Genomic DNA, 16,997 nt, shown 5'->3' with positions numbered 1-16,997 from the left:
TGAAAAACTAATTGTTTGCTGTTATTGAAAAGCAGGGTCTCAATCAGCTGGCACTGACGAGGAGGGGAATCTGAATCTATTGCCTGATTAGGTGTGTATTTTTTTTCCTATTTGCAACCACGGATAACCTTTTAAATTCTACAAATACTATACACGTAGGAAAAAAAACCAAAGAAATTCTGTCTGCTGTCTAACGCTACAAATCTATTCTTAGATCCAAATTATGGCAAATCTGTTAAGAAACTGCTTTAGAATAAGATTCTTGGTGCTACTACAATTGGCTTTACTACTTGAAAGCTCTGTGTTTCTTTTGGGGGTGCAACACACTTCTGCTAGCTTGGATGCAGCTCAGTGATGAGGGAAAAGGCCACAGCCTCTAGAAAACACATGGACCATCCTTGCTTTTTAATCCCTCATAGCATTTCCACAGTGATGTTTAGTCTTCCATAAATACTTACACATAAAATGCAATACCGAGGATCTGCCAGTTCAGGAATCTGGTTACAAGTAAGACAAGCCTCAAAGCACACTTTAGAGATAAACAGCTCCATTCTCTGGGAAGTGCTTTTTACTTTGAGGCCTACATCAACTTTGATCAGTTCTTTGAAGTAGAGCAGAAAAGATTTGGCTTGCTCAGTCAATCTAGAATGGGATATGATCTTTCGCTATTATTTTTCACAAAGATTTTATAATCCTTCCCCCCTACTTCTATAGATTGAAAGGAATTTTCAGGGACCCAAAGATTCAGATGGAATTTATTATAGAAACCTAGGAGTAGCAAATTATATATATATATAAATATAATATACTCAAAATGTAAGATCTAATTTTTCCTTATTCTATACCCAAATAAAATTACTTTGAATAAATATCAGGTTAAGTTGTTGCCATTCTGTAATAAAGTGAGAGTTTGAAGATTGCTTTGTTTTGTTTTGGTTTTAAATATGCATGCCTTTTTGTAGTGGAGAAGTGCATACAGTACCTGTTGTTATTCTTATGTGGTTCTTTAAAAGTTTTCATAAAGACAACAGGTTACCAGTGAAATATAATATCAGCTCATCAGGTTCCGCAGGTGCTCTTCTGCAAAGCTATGAAATAACAGTTCATCCCCTTCTCGGAGAAACCTAATACAAAATTTTCACATACAATCATCTTAAGGTCTTCCCTCCTCCCCCTCCAGCTTCATATCCCACCCAACCCTTCAATTTAAGAAGATTTTTTTGAAAGAAAAGAAAAAGAAAAGGAAAATAAAAACAGCTTATAAAACAGCAAAGAAAATAAAGTTATTTTAATATATATAGAAAGAGAACAAAATGAAACTTGAGGGAAAACTTACTGGCGTTACAGTTTATCCTGATACAGTCTAGATGGGGAAAAATAAATGAAAGATGAAATTGCATCCTTCAAGGTAACAGCTGCAGACATCCAAAAACAATCAGTCCACCCTTCCGGGGACAGACACACGCAAAGAGATGTGGCCATTTTATACTTATATACAGTCTGTACAAGTTCAGGAGTGGGTGTATATGTACAGTATATTCTATGTAAATATCTGTTACATAAATATATATATATAGAGACATATATATATATACATATGTATAGAGAAATATACCAATATACATATATATCCACATGTTGACACAGAAAGTTCTTGCCTTTTTATAGAAACCTACACATCTAAGAGTATCTTCCACTCCAGACCATGTACTGATGTGAATTACAATAAAAAAATTTATAATTAAGGCATAAAAATCTCCCTCAAAACACAAGTCATACTCCAGTGTCATTTTGCTTTTTAGAAACCTTTAGCAATTTCTCTAAGAAGCTTGAAGCTCAAAATCAACCTTTACACTTGGTTTCTTTTGAATTAATTCGTATTGTTATTGCATAAATACACCATCTGTCAACACAGAATACCTGTAAAATCAGCCTATGAGATTTGTTGGTGCAATATTTAACCCTTTCCAGCTCTCCCAAAGACAGACCCTCTTCTCATTCCCCAGTGGCCAGCCCAGAACACTTTTTATGTGCACAGACACATTTGACACTGTCCGCTCAGGTGAGGAAAGGGTTAATATACTGCCCAGTTGTGTCCTATCATAAAATGGCCACTTGCAAACAGCTAACCGCACGAACGCCCAGCCCAGATTTCAGCTAGTTCTGGAGGTTGGCAATACTTTTTTTTGGGCTTGGCAGGGAGAACGGGGATTTCTTCCAAAGGTCCCCAGCCCTGCCAGTTCCTCAGAGCCCAGTCTCATCTTGCTGTCTGAACGCTAAGACTGAATGGAGTGTTTGTAACGTTCAGGGAGAAGATGAAATGGGCAGTGAAGTGGCAGATCTGGGAACCTTTGCTGGCCCTGCTTCATTCAGAGGTTACAGGTAAGGAAGGGATAAAGACAGGTACATGGAAAGAAAAATAGAGTTATGCTTGTAGAATCTAAGAAATGGTAATTGAAGAGAAAGCAAGCTGAGGTAGGAAGAGCCTGAGCTAGAGGGCTTCTGAGCATTGCTTCTCTCATTTAACACACTAATGCTCAGCATATCTCAAGTTATGATCCAGAAGAGGATCTTTCATTTATAAATGCCTACTTACTTGTGAACATCCATTGCTGTGGTGTCTAATGTGGGTGACAGCTATTGTATCAGTGCTATTACATATCTTGGTATGCTGACCTTCTCTCATGAAACCAAGGCCATGAATAATAGCACCATGCTAGTGGGCACTCTATCTGGACAAGTAATGCTTTAACCAGCAGAAATGGTCATATTTATTAAAGAGATATGGCCCAGAAAGGGAGATTATACAGAATGGCAGAGAAATATAAGGCAGTTTGCTTCTTAATTGGACCAATTTTATGTTTACTTATACAAATGTAGGAAAAATATTTCAGCAGCTGACACTGAATGCAGTTCCTAAAAAATAAAGGAGGGGAAAGAATAAGAGTCTATAAATAATAAATAAAGAGCTGTAATGAGCACTGTAATGACTGGGACACACCACCAATCAGGAGTAACATAGCCAGAGAGAGTCTGTTTTCAAGCAGAACTTCTCCTAAGAAAATCTGGGTTTGGTTTTGTGCGATTAGGTTTGTCATGTGTCGTCAACCGCAACAGAAAAGTGGGAGCAAACAGCCCTGGAGCAATTGCTACGATCACCATACAGTGGTGGCTATATCCCTTAGAGGAGTTGGGTGGGGTAAGGGGAGCTCTATAGTACATGCAGGGGAGCTTCCTTCTATGACCTGATGGAGACTGACAGCAAGAGAGACTCCCAAGTCTCATTTCAAGCGAGGTCAAGAGAGTTGCTACAGCTGGAACAACATGGGAATTTCTTACGGGCTAAAGAGTGTGCTGGAAAGGGAAACACGGCTGGTCCACAGCAACATTCATCCAAGTTAGAGGCTAAAACCATTGCTGTGTTATTGATGTCTGCAGAGAAGTTTTGCCTTTTTTTTTTTTTTTTTGGCAGCAATACCAAAATGTCCTGGGTCTTACCCACAGGCTCAGCCACTATTCCAGGTGAAAGGATAGATGTTTCAAACTGAAAACCAGTGTAGCCTTTATCCTGACTGCAAGACTTCTATTTCAAATTATTAAAGACCAGGCCACTGAGGGGACTGCCCTGACAACTACACAGTGCTATTATATCTCCAGAATGGGAGCAGGAAGGCTCTGCAATGCCATGCAATCGGGTGCCAGGCAGAAATGCTCAGGTGCACTCCAAAGGAACCAGCTCCTGAACGAGATTTAATGCAGCTGGGTCAGTGGGGATCCTGCATGGCAGGTAAGAGAGTGCATCTGCTTGCACTGCTACACCAGCATTACCATACCCTCCACACTACCATCAAAGAACACGCACAGGGTTTTTGTTCATTTCCTTAATTCCAAGTCTTGCCCAAAGCAACTCAGAAATTTCCCACCATTAATACATGAAGCTGTTCTCTCCCTCTTAAATCAGTTTTTAAAAGGGAGGAAAACACCTATTTTCCTCTAAACCAGTACAGTGGTACAAATCCAAAGCAGAGGAGATTTTTCCTGGTAGTAAGGGTGCAGGTTTACTTCGGTCTTTGTGCCTAAAACAGCAGCATCTGGTTAATTCTGGAATAATTAAAAAAAAAGTGCTTGAGATTCCTCCTGCACAGTACTAGGACTTAGGGTAATCATCATCTAGGGCACTCAGCCCTCTTATCAGTTTCCAATGATGAGGTAAGTTTTGAAGAGGAGTATGTCTAAACAGCTGCAAATCCAGTCATCTGTAAGTTCAGCAACTGGATGAGGACAGCAGTGAAGTGAAAACAGTCTGTAACTGCATGGGGAATAGGTAGCTGGGAAGACCTTTTGCAGTTACTTTCATTATTTTTCTGATGTAAACCAGAAACTCCTTCCTTACTGCTGAGATGGAGCATTTTCCAGAGCATATCACCTGGAAACTGAGCCAAAGACCCTCTCCTTGCAAAAGGTTAAATAGTTCCACTGCAATTAACTAACACTAATTCATTGTTTGAATGGAAGTATCTTTACTAGCAAACAGAAGTATCTGCGACTTAGGCCTGTGTTTCTTACCATTTATATCTTTGTCTCTGAAAATAGTGATATTTATTTGACATTGCTAAGGCTCCAGGCCATTTTATCCTTGAATCAGGAAAGAAAGTCACCTCTGCTGTGTGAGGACAAAATGTTTGTTCCTTTGGATAAGCAGCCATATGGGCTATGGAAGAGTACTTTAAGGCAAGAATAGAACAAAAGAGATAATCGGGGCCCGACTGTTTCTAGACTCACTCTAGGTTATCTCCTGTGGGGAAACCAGATAAAGTCCCATGCACACTCTTACCCCATGTCACATTGAGGTTTCTTGCCTCTCTTCTACTTGCACTATTTGTATGGAGAAATTACAAAAATACTTTTCATTTTGGAGGGGCAAAAGTGTCTCTGACACCCTTGAGGATATATCTTAGGAAAAGGTAGGCGAGAGGGATGGTTACACTTCCTTACATCAGAGGAAGCAGGAAATATTTATCCTAGTCACCAGTGATCTGAAGATATGCCAGGGCAGGAAGAAAAAAACCTGAAATATTCTTAAATAAAAGTCAGTATAACACTAACCCTCCAACTTAACAGTGGGAGGAAAAATGTGAAGGTGGATTTCCCTATCAGACCAGCCATTTCTTTCTCTTTCTGTACATCATCTCAGCATCAGAAATTATTCCCAAGTATGTTCCAAGCCATGATTTACTTAATTTCTCTCTCTCTCCTTCCACTCCATACCCATTTCTTCAAAGTCCTTCTCAGTAGAAGTGAGATATATATCACATTTGGATTTCTATTCTTCACACAACAAACACTCAAACTACTGAGAGACATGCTGTCAACATGCAGATTTGCAGTGCCTTGGGCACTCACACTGGAAAGGTATGAAACAACTTCCTTGCCCTCTTCCTCAGAGAATTATTCATTACTGCTCTTCCTTTGCCTCCCACCTTCCTCAGCAAGCACCCAGCTGCCCATGCCCACCCATGCCTGCTGGACTATCTCTCTCTCCCCTGTTTGGTTTGGACACTGAATGTTGAGGGGGTGAGTGGGATATGCCAGCCCCTGCAGGCTGCTCCGTATGCTCTGTTCTCAGGGCTGTTTGCTGTGCGGGCCGCAGGCTTCAGGCCTTTGAAGGGTCGAATACCATCTTTTGATTTACCATGGCTGATGGGGTATGGGAAAGCTCTACAACTGAAATACACAGAAGAGTTTAAAAAAAAAAAAGAAGAAAAGAAATAAAAAAAACAACGTAGGAATACCTTAATAAACATATAAATGATAATAAGTAATCAAATGGAATAGATCAAAGAAGAGAAGAGACAGCTCTTAGTAATAGTATTAAATGACTTATAAGAAAACCACAATTAAATAACTCACCACTCAAAACAGTCTTTGTTTACACATATCTGTCTTGGGTTAGATGCTCAGGGGATGCTGACACCGAGCATACTCAGGTCTTCAAAGGTGGTGCTGATGACTGTTTCTCATTGGTAACAGGAGTTTGGCAAGGTCAGATAAAGATTTGGTTCTTGTTTGTGACATTTGGGTAATGAATAGTCTCCTTACAGAGTTAGACGTGACTTAGATTAAACAACTGGAAATGAATGGCTCTGGTAAGGTCATTCCTCCTCAAATTCTGTTTCTTCAGCAGCAAGGTAACTGTGCTGTTTTGATAGAAGGAAAGTCCTGTTTCAAGGAAATTATCTCACAGCTTTATAAATCTGAAGAGAGGAGAGGTGGAGCTCAATCTGGGTTCCAACAGTCTAAACTACCCTTTTGCTGAGTGCTCACTTCTAGGAGAGTGCTCACAGGTTTCCCCTGCTGCACCCTGTAGTCAACGTTGGGGAAAAATCAACCTCCCAAAAGTTTCCAGCTGAAAAGTTAGCAAATCTGACATACACATTGCTTCAGTCCCTGCAACTACACAAAAATAGCCTTCAGTTGACACAGGAGTTTGTTTACAGATTTTGTCCCTGCATTAAACTGTCAACAACACATCTCTTTCCAAATATGTGTAGACCATCTGTCAAATCTTTAGCTACATCTTTTAGATGCCAGACAGTAAGAGTTGAACAGTCCACCTCTAGGCTAGGTGACTGGGGTCTGGCATAACAGACCCCAGTGAGTGGTACAAGTGACCAGTGCCAACCAGGCAAACAATGTTGACAGGCCCTGAGGCAAAATATTGTCTGCCAGCATGATATACTGAAAACTGGAAAGGAAAGAGTAAACTGTAAAAAAATGATAAGTATTCAGGGTAATCTAAATCTACCCTCCTCATATTCACATAGGGTCTACCTCTAGGAGGCCCTAAACGTCCAAAATTCCTCTTAGTCTCATTCATTCTTAAGATGAATAAATAACAGAATCAAATAAGTGGTATCTTCTTCAGTAGAAAAAGTGATAATTTTGTGATGAAGTCTGGCAGTTTTCAAGCTGTAGTACTTATCATGTAGGAGTATCAAAGGTGATAAAAGCAGCTCTTATTAAAATACTAGCACATCCCTTGCAGGTTGCAAAGAATTCTCTTTTGAGCAAAGAGAGAAACTAAGGCATAAAAGTAAAAGAACTGGCTCTGCGTTACAAGAGGATAGTGCAGAGCTAAGCAGATACTCAGCTCCCCATCACTTTCCCAACAGAAGCAGGCCACTACCAATCTTTCAGCAACTAATTTTATTTTCTGAGAAAAAAATAGCTAGCAATAATTTTCAAGAAAGGAAACAGTGGTGAAAAAATAATCTTATTTTTTCTTTATTATTAGCAGTAACTGATTAGATCAGAAGAAAATGCAGAAACAAACGCTCTGGAGCTCTCTTTGCACATGTAAGAATGTTACATTCTTATGAGCTGTTCTCCAGGCACACCATGTGAATCTATGAAATTTTCCTCCATTTAAAGTTAATATAGGCCGAGATGGCTATTATCAGAGTGCTGTTTCTCTTTATTTGAGAAGTTACTGTCATAGCTGAAGTTCATCTATTCCATTTGTCCTCTAGGCCAGTCTGGATAGCACAGCAAGTGCTTTTATATTAGCTAAACACTCAATATTGCTTTACATTTCTTTGGTCAAGCTAAGCAGAGCAAATATGCAATATTTTTTTTTTTACTAAAAACGAAGAGTTTCTATAGACCTTTAGATAGACCTTTCTATAGACCTTGGCTTTTAAGAGATATGAACTTGTTTGATGCATCTTCTTCTCTTACTTTCTTATTCCAAAAGCAAATATTAATGGTCTGGCTTGCAATTTCAAAGCCAAAAAAAACACCAGATGAAATTTTAAAAAACAAGCTAGTTCCAGAGGATAACTGCTGGACAACATACTCTACAAAGCCACTACATGGTTTTCTCCTGATAACACTACAGCAGGGCTTTGAAGACGCTGATACCGTTAGGTAAAAAAATGCAGAAGTTTGTTCCAGTGGGGCTTAGAATTTTGAAAACTGACACAAGCTTTCACAGACCATACAGACATCTTCATATAGAATACCCTACACATTAGAAGAGCTCTAACATTACACACTGTCATGTTAGTTTTGTCTCTGAGTCAGAACCTCTTCTTAGTTAGATTGCTGAATACACATGAAGTAACAAGTTGCATCACTGAAAAGTGAAAGAAAGCTTCAACTCATGTATTTACATTATTTAGAGAGGCTATTTTTCATTCAGTAGAGTACTTAAAGACTGTCAAGAAAATGAATTGAGGCTAATCTAATAGCACATTCACTCCCAATTGTTTTTTCATTGTTGTTATTATAGGACTTGTTTCCAATTGTCTTTTTTAATTATTTTCTGGGAAAGCGTAACTCTGAGGAGACAGAACAGAATTCTTTGGGATGAGGGAATGCATTTTTATTATTGTTACCTTCTTTTTAATAAAGACACAATAAAAAAAACAAAACAGGTTTTTATATTGAAATGTAAAATATGCCAAGCTGTATCAAATGCTGTCAAATTATGTAAAGGGCAGGGGATTCACAGGACTTCTGCTTCCCACCATATCCATTTTGCTTCCTTTCTCTGTTCACCTCTGACTGTTTTGAGTGATGCTGGATGAATGAGGGATGTAACTGATCAAAAGATGGACCAAGCAGCATGTCTCACACAGAGCTCACCAGTCCCAGATCAAGAAAGGAAACTTAAAAACTTTAAGACTTAAAAACCAACACTGTCCATAACGAAGAACTGACAGCAAATCTTCATGCAGCAATGCAGAAGAGAATTTCTTTCCGCAAGATTATATAATTAAGAAGGTCTCAGCAGTTATTTTAGAAATCAATCCAATCCAATCAAACCAACAGAAATTAAATAAAATTATTTTAAAAAACCACTAATCACAAGCCCAAACTAATAATGAAGAGGGCAACAGAAGGTTTTTATACGATACCTAAATTGACCATAAGTTTGACACGGCCTCCGTCCAGCTCCAGGCGCAGAGTGTCAGCAGAGTCTCGTGAGGTGGTTGCCATCAACAGCCCATAAGCACGTTGGGACATGAAACGAAAGGACACATCTTCTGCTTCCGTGTGCATAACCATAGGCATGATGATCTTCATGTACATGCTGCCATCATAGCTCAGTATAGAGGCCTCTGCAAGGAATCAGCAAACAATTGCAAAAAATGAAAAGAAGTTACACCTCTGTGTGACCTTCACACCTGAAGAACTTTGACATCTATCACAGAGCGCTGCGTCTACAGAAATCATACCACTTGCCACAGAAAGATATGTAACTGGGGAAAAATGCAACAACTGTTTAACTGCATCCAGAAACCTTACATGGCAAGCATGAGCAGAAACAAAGATATGGTGCTCACCACAACTGGAGTCAGCAGTACCCATGGACACATAATGCCCAAGGACAAGCATGTTAGCACAGGGCCCTTTTGTGATTATGAGCTAGCAAAGCCTCTGTTTTTCACATCTTCCAAAAAATGCAATCTCCTTCACTGTTCTGAAGTCCAGCCTTCCACAGGAATAGTTGTAATGACTAGAGTTCCGATTTCTGGTATTCTTACTGTTGCTTATTGAGAGAGGAATTTAATTTCATTGCTACCACTTTAAAGAAAAACAACTGTATAAAGTGACTTTCCTAGCAGGTCTTTTCTACATCAGATTTGTTCTGTTTTGTGATTTTATATTTTTCCACTCTTTACTAACAAGCAACATTAGTAGAGCTCTGCTGACACAACTGATACAAATGGAGAAAGGAACAAACCAAACACCACTGCAAGTTTAAGTGTCATTCAAACACAAACTTAGGAGATGGAGGCCCAATGAAAGCCAGGAGGAGGAACAAAAAAAAAACACCAAAAAACAAACAACAAATCAGTCAAGAAAGAAATTACATTTTTCTATCATCTCTGAGGATGTCAAAGAAAATGGGAAGTTCAGCTGAGGGAAGGAGTTATAATACTTAGCATTCTCTATTTGTTCAGTCTTGCTTGCAGAAAGTGATATTCTCCTCTAAGGAGGGTAGAATTAAAGTCTTGTGACAGAACTGCAGCAAGCACTGCAGCATGGCAATCATTGTTTCAATCCGGGAGTATGCTGAGAAGCATTTTTACCTCCAAAATTTACAAATCTATATAAATATATTAATATATGAATCAGAGCATTCCTTTTCACCACAGCCAACCCCTACCAAAGGCAGGGTTGTAGAGATTGCTCTGTGCAGGGGTTCTACCACAAACCTACATGTAAAAATCCCAGAGGTTTTGAAAAAAATAGACGAGTTAGCTCCCTAAGCACCTGGAAGGATTGCTCCATAAAGCACTTCTACCAGTGTCTCATCTAGCTCAGTTCAGCTAAAGTTTTTTCAAATGATTGACTGGGATTCTCATCACACACACCCCAGAAAGCTAACAGCCCATCTAATTGAAACAATTGCAGCAACGTATTGGAATCCGGATATTCTCTTTATGTTTCACTCCTTTGTCCCATATTTCCCAGCTGATAGGAGCAGAACTTCTAGCAGGAAACAGCAAGCTTGGCAGAGCGAAACCTTACACCTTCTCAATGTTTTAATGTTAGATGCTAGAGTAGGGTAGACGGATGAGAAACTGAGGAACAGCCAAATGTCCACGCTGTAAAAGATCCGTGGTTGGCTCCACAATGGCCAGTAACAGAATTGCAATGCAATAAATATGCAAATGAGGTGATAAATAAAGACATAAATATCAAGCTGATAAAGTGACATAGGAGATGTTTATATGGTTCCAAAACATTTGGAGGAGATCACTATGGTTGTGCTGGTGCAGCGACCCACCGCACTAACAGTTGGTATGCAGAACCTCTCCAGTCACAGGACTTACAAACACATTAGGAAGAAAACGTTTCTGGAAGCATCATTAAGATGTCTGTGAACAGCATCCATATTCACCAGTTTTCCTAGCTGGACTCCCCACACACTGTCATGGTCTGTACACAGAAAGCTCTCTATGCACATCACCCACTCAGCCATTACATACACCTTCTGGGTACCAGCTGTCAGTGCTGCCCTGGGGACTCACATCTTCATTCGGCCAAGAAACCTTTTTCAAGGTGGGAGAATAGTTTCTTCTTTTCAAAGTGCAATTCTCTTCCCCCTCACGTCTGCACCTCTTACTTGCCACCCACAACTGCAAGCTGGAACTAAATGTACTGTACATTCAAAGGCAATGCCTATGTACACACAAACCTTCCTTGCTCTCTTTCCTCTCTCTGTGCAGATTGTATTAGAAAATGCAGTCAAGCATGAAATGGCTCTTTTGACGCCTTCAGCTCAGATGTGCCTTGCATGAAACAGTTGCTTGCCCTAGCACATAAATAGCTGAGAGGAGGGATATCAGGACTGTGAGTGGGAGTAGCTGACACAAGTGTCCCAGCTCTGCTGCTTTCTTCTCCACACTGCCATGCATTAGGTGCTTTGAAAACATGAGTTTTTCTGTGGACTTCAGAACAAACCAAAAGCATGTTAATAATGACACTCTTCCCTTCAATATGAATTTGTGTCCTTCAGCTTCACTGATCCCATTGTCAAATAATTACTGTCCTTAGACAAGAGATCCCAACCCTCAGTATTATACTTATGTAAGGAGGACCTGAAGAACACTCAGAATTGCTGAAGTTGACACAAAAGTCTGGACAGGATTTTAGCTGACATTCCACAGTAGCCTAAATCATGTATTACTGTCCTTCTCTGGCCAGCCTGCTACAAATAGGGGGCAATGAAACCTCGTAACAATAAGCAGATAAAATTTAATGTTACATTCTTGTTTGTGCTCCATGCTGACCTCAGCCTGGCCCAGCTCAGCCCAGCTATGCACTTGACATATTTAAAAAATAACAAGATTTCATTCTCACTTTGCAAGTATTCGCTGTCTGGAGCATCTGGGAGCCTTTCCAGCACATCTCCTTGCAAGCAGACCATTCCCTCCAGCTACAGAAACACCCCTTCAGAGGAGGGTAGCAGTCATACAAATAAAACCTATGTTCTTGTCCTGACAGTCAGTCCTCAAAGGTTGAGGAAGGCGTGTTACAGCTGAGCAACACATACAGCAAATCTGCTCAGGGTTGAATGTAACCTGGCAGCAAGTACATGACCTCAACCTCCCAGGCACCTGTGCTGGAGACTTCTGCCTGAATACAGGCATCCACTCCATTGTCCTTAGCCATCTGCAGCAATGGAACTGTAATCCTTTGTTCAGCACCATAAATACAGGCAGCAACACAATTATCTAAGTTTAAAATACATGCACATTTCTTCCACCCTTCTACTTTTTGGGTTGCTCTTATATTTGGTGTCTCACACAGACATGCACAGGAGCAATATGTGAAACTATGTTTGAGACCCCCACAGATTTGTAGAGACAAAAAGATCATGTGGCATTTATTTCTGATCCCAATGCCAGAAGCTTTGTTGCCTTAGTTTGGAGATGGCAAGTGGAAGAAGCCAGGTGCTGGTTCAAAACTGCCCTGACATAATGCCAGAAATCTCTGAAAATCAATATGTTATTAGGAGCGATTAGCTTCCCAGTCTTGTGCTCTCAGACCCTGCCAGTTATAATTTTACACTTAGCATCCAAAGGAGCAATTCACTGCTGCTTCCCCACAAGTCTCTGCATAAACCTCCTGGGGAGATGGAACAGGTGTATTCTTAGCATACAGAGAGAAAAATATTCAAGACCTCTTCATGCTTTTTCATCTGCTTTCTAACTTCTCTCTTGTATTTTTCTCCATCCTTTGCTTCTTTCCTTTCTTCTCTGTTTTATTTTTTCTGTAGTCTCCTGTTCTTCCCTGTGGTTTCTTTCCTCTGCCTTCCAGACTACAATACTGTGTAATTTCTTCCTAAAATTTTTAGAAGGGTGACAGTGCAAAAAAAAAAAAGGAAAAATATTTACCATTCATGAAAGCTGAAGTCACCAGTGACAGCAGTGCAAGGCACATGATCTTTCCTCAGCTATATTTGAGAGACCAAAAATTTCCAAGTTCTTGCAAATTCAAACATTCTTAGAATGCCTAAGGTTTGTATCCAAAAACCAGACAACTTTCCTGCAGGCATTACACAGCTCACCTCTTTCCCTCACATATCCACTAACAGACACATGGCCCTAGATAAAAATAGATTTTCTGAAAACCAAAATTACACTTTAAAACAGAAAACAAACACAAAAGTAATATCAAAAAAAAAAAAGGAAAAAGAAATTCTGATTCCTGTCCAAGTGGATTCCACACAGATGAGTTTTAACAACAGAAGCCTACCAAATAATTTGGGGAGCCCAAATGCAATCACTCAGATGGAATCTGACTAGGACCCAGGAGATAATGCTCCTTTTTTGGTGAAAAAGACATGATATGAACTTTAGGTGCTCACAAGCAGTTAGGACCTTGCACGTCATCCAGTAGGATGGGTGCCCTTGCTGCCCAGGGCTGTCCTGTCCAACCCACCCTCAGAGGTGAGCAGGACAGACCTGCAGGTGGGGGGCCAGGTCCAATCAAGAATCCAGGAAACCTCAGGGTGATGACGCAGGTCTGCAGTGAGGCCAGGAAGTCAGTCTGCTGGCCAGCGTTAAGAGCACGTGCTGCAATTGCCAGGCAGGGCCATGGTGATAGGGATGGGACATGAGCCTGGTTTTGCAGCACCCATGGCTGGGCAGGCTGTGGGTACCTGGAGGCTGGCCCTGCCACAGCATCACTGGGCAGGGGCTGATGGCCACGGGGGCTGCCATGGGATCCTGGGCCATGAGCAGGGTGGGGGAGCTCCAGGGGCCAGACATGGCCTGTTGGTGCCCTAAGGGTGCTGGTGGTACCATGCTCTGGCACTGCTTCTTGTTGACCCATAAGAAAAGTCCCTTTTTACCAAATGCGCTATAACACCTTTTGCAACAAACTGAATTTTCCCTGGATGTCTCCCACCTAGATGTCATTAGACCTCACCTTACTCAGCCTGTCAAACAGAAAAGAGCAATCTGAAGGGATGTAAATGCAATTCACTAGCACCAAGAGAGAGACAACAACAGAGAGCACAAAACCATCTTTAAATAACTGCCTGAAGAGAAACATTACCTTAGAAATAAGAATGGGTTTTATTAGTCTAGCAAAATACCCTGCAAATAATAAGTATCACTAATAAGCCACTGATAGGTTTACTGTGCTAGTAAGAACAAAGCTATTCTGCTTTAAAGATTTCAGCCTGACAAGATGTCAATAGTATTCTTATCAGTTGTTGGAAACTCATGAAGATAAAACAATTAAAATGTTGGACACATACAACTACAGAAATGTAAAGAAACTGGACTGGTTTTCCTGGTACTTAATCTCTCTCACAGACCAAAGTATATTTTCAACATCTATCCAAGTTTTTCTTTGCTTCAAATTAAGACAACATCTTCTTCCCCTACTCCTCCCAAAAAGGACCCTCATATCCTGAAGATCAGCATATCATTATCCCAGTTCCCTCACTCTGTTTGAGACTTAGTAAAGGTCTTTCATTCAGCTTTCAGTTTTTATTTTCTAAAACTTGCCTTTCCTGCTTCTCATTCCTGGCTTCTTTCTGATTTGCATACTACTTTCTTAAATTCAAATTTTCTAATTTGAATAGCATATGGCAGTTAAGACCAAACAAGCACTAAAAGTAGAGTAATTACATAAGACACCCTTATCAGTGCAATGTGCACAAAATATTTCCAAATGAGCAGCAAATGGGAAAGATAATAGAGCTAGCTCCAAGGCATCCATCACATTTTCAGGGATGCAAGAATACTGGTGGAGCAGTAATAATAATTGTCACTTATAAGGCCCCTGCTATAAACAAAAATTGCTAGCAGATGTTTACATAGGTCAGATGACATCCAGACAAATATTTTTTATCAAATGCATTTTTTTCAAAACCTTGCAAAATGTATGTCATAACATTGTATAAAACATTTAATTTCTGGGCCTGAAAATAGCCCAGAAGTGCAAGTTTCTTCATATAAAAGAAAAAATTCCTGAAGAAACTTGAAGTGCAAACCACACCTATTTATTTATCTGGAAAATCAGAAAAGAATAAATACTCTATTCCTTTCCATTTCCATTCTATTCCATTTCCATGTCACTGTCGCCACCCTGTTCCAGTATCTTATCTTTCCTATCCCTTTGAGGATTTTCCAAACACAAACAGACACATTAAAGTACTGTAGAAAATATTATTGACTAAGTATCCACAAAATGGAAGACAAAAAAAAACAGGTACAAAGGCAAACAAAGAGTCCCAAGCAACACATCAGTACAAAAGTGCAGGATGCAGTGCATGTACTATAATGTCCTACCTCAGACAAAAAAAAAGAAAAAAAAATTACCTTGATTCATACGTTTAGACAGTGAAATAACTTTGATTAGGAACAAAAGCAATTTGATTTTTTTTTAGAACTGAACAATTTTTTGTTTTCTGAATTCAAAATTAACACCTTCCTTTTTTACTTCCATATTATAAAGAGGGTATATTATACCAAAATCCTGTAAAGCTGCCCTGAGAAATTTCAGCTCAAAGTGGAAAAAATTAAAAGGAACTAATAAAAATTGTGAGGCTTCCACCGCTGTAAGGCAAAATCCCAAAAGATTTTTGACTGTCTACAACAAAAGCTTAAATGGAGACCTTCCAAATTTTAAATTCACCTAGAGAAGACATATTAGGGACATGGATCCTAAATCTCCCTCCATTAATAAACCTCACTTATCTTTGCACTCTGGAGTCTAGCTTTGCTTATCTTCTGTATTGAACCAATTCTCCAACTCCCCAGGCTAACCTGTGGCTACCCTACAAAGTAGTATGTACCAGTTTCTATCAGCATCAGGCTTGCTATGTCCTTCCTCCATTCCTGTCATCACCACATGCAAAAGAGAATAAGTTAATTAAGGGGTGTTGTCAGGTGAGTTACCAAAAAAAAAAAAAAAGCCCCTGCACTCCACAACAAAAGCCAAATAAACTTTCTTCGGGCCCCAGTCATAAAGAACCGGGCAAGGGAGGAAATGGAAGAGCACTGAGTAGCACAGTGGAAGTATTTGCAGAGGAAACTGTAGCTTGTAAATGTTGTTGCTAGCCCTGGGAGGTGAGGCTATATTACTATACTGAAGCTTGGCAGAGCTGCAGGGGAACCAAGAAGGAGCACACAGGCTTTTCAAATTTACTCAAAATGTCACTCTAACATTTGCAGAGCTGTGTATAACTATTTGGGAAGAAATCTCTGGCAAGAAGGCTAAGAGTAGAAGAATTGCTCCTCAAAGTCAACGAGCATAATGGGAAGGCATGGGGAAATCTGCTACTAAAATGACAGTCTGAGAGTTTGCATTACATGGGTGGTACAGTTTAGAAAGTGATGCAACTTCTGTTTAGTTCAAACATCTCTGAGTCCTCTTCATGACACTGTCGAGTTGCACTGTTGAAGCATTTGATCCCTATCTCCTGAGTAGTGTTCACCGAGAAAGGGGGATTACAGCAACAATGAAGTTTGGCTTCTCTAGGAGGTACACAGTGAAAAAAAGGCAGCAGATACAATTTGCAGCATGGGAAAATACAGAAAATACAGAAAATTATAAGTGGTTGAAGAACTGCTCAGCAGAAAGGGACTTGGAGCTGCTGGTTGAGGGCCAGCTGAATATGAGCCAACAGTGTGCTCAGGTGGCCAAGAATGACAATGGCATTTTGGCCTGTATCAAAAACAGTGTGGCCAGCAGGACTAGAACAGAGATTGTCCCTCTGTACTCAACACTAGTGAGGCTGCACTTCTAGCTCTGTGTCCAGTTCTGGGCCCGTCACTTCAAGAAGGACATTGAGGTGCTGGAGTGTGTCCAGAGAAGGGCAACGAAGCTGGTGAAGGGTCTGGAGCACAATCTTATGAGGAGCTTTAAGGGAACTGGCGTTGCTTAGTCTGGAGAAGAGGAGGTTCAAGGGAGACCTCATTGCTCTCTACAGCTGCCTGAAAGGAGGTTGTAGTGAGGTGGGGGTT

General features: G+C 40.2%; 1 protein-coding gene across 13 annotated transcripts in view; it reads right to left on the bottom strand.

Moving 5' to 3' along the window:
* LOC108505488 (neurexin-3) overlaps positions 1–16,997 on the bottom strand; it is a 915,200-nt gene that overhangs the window by 533,978 nt on the left and 364,225 nt on the right. For 11 of the 13 annotated variants that reach the window (XM_017831536.1, XM_017831535.1, XM_017831539.1 and 8 more), the window contains 2 exons: positions 8,919–9,122; positions 1,337–1,363 (listed from right to left, as the gene is read on the bottom strand). In XM_017831536.1, the coding sequence (XP_017687025.1) occupies positions 1,337–1,363; positions 8,919–9,122 (231 nt within the window). The remainder of the gene's footprint in view (positions 1–1,336; positions 1,364–8,918; positions 9,123–16,997) is intronic. The other 2 variants (XM_017831537.1, XM_017831540.1) reach the window with 1 other exon arrangement.

This window comes from Lepidothrix coronata, unplaced genomic scaffold (assembly GCF_001604755.1).
Source record: "Lepidothrix coronata isolate B3197 unplaced genomic scaffold, Lepidothrix_coronata-1.0 Scaffold192, whole genome shotgun sequence".
In the NCBI taxonomy this organism is placed as follows: Eukaryota; Metazoa; Chordata; class Aves; order Passeriformes; family Pipridae; genus Lepidothrix; species Lepidothrix coronata.
The sequence above is the reverse complement of the archived record's forward strand: the minus strand, read 5'-3'. Positions and strand labels throughout refer to the sequence as shown.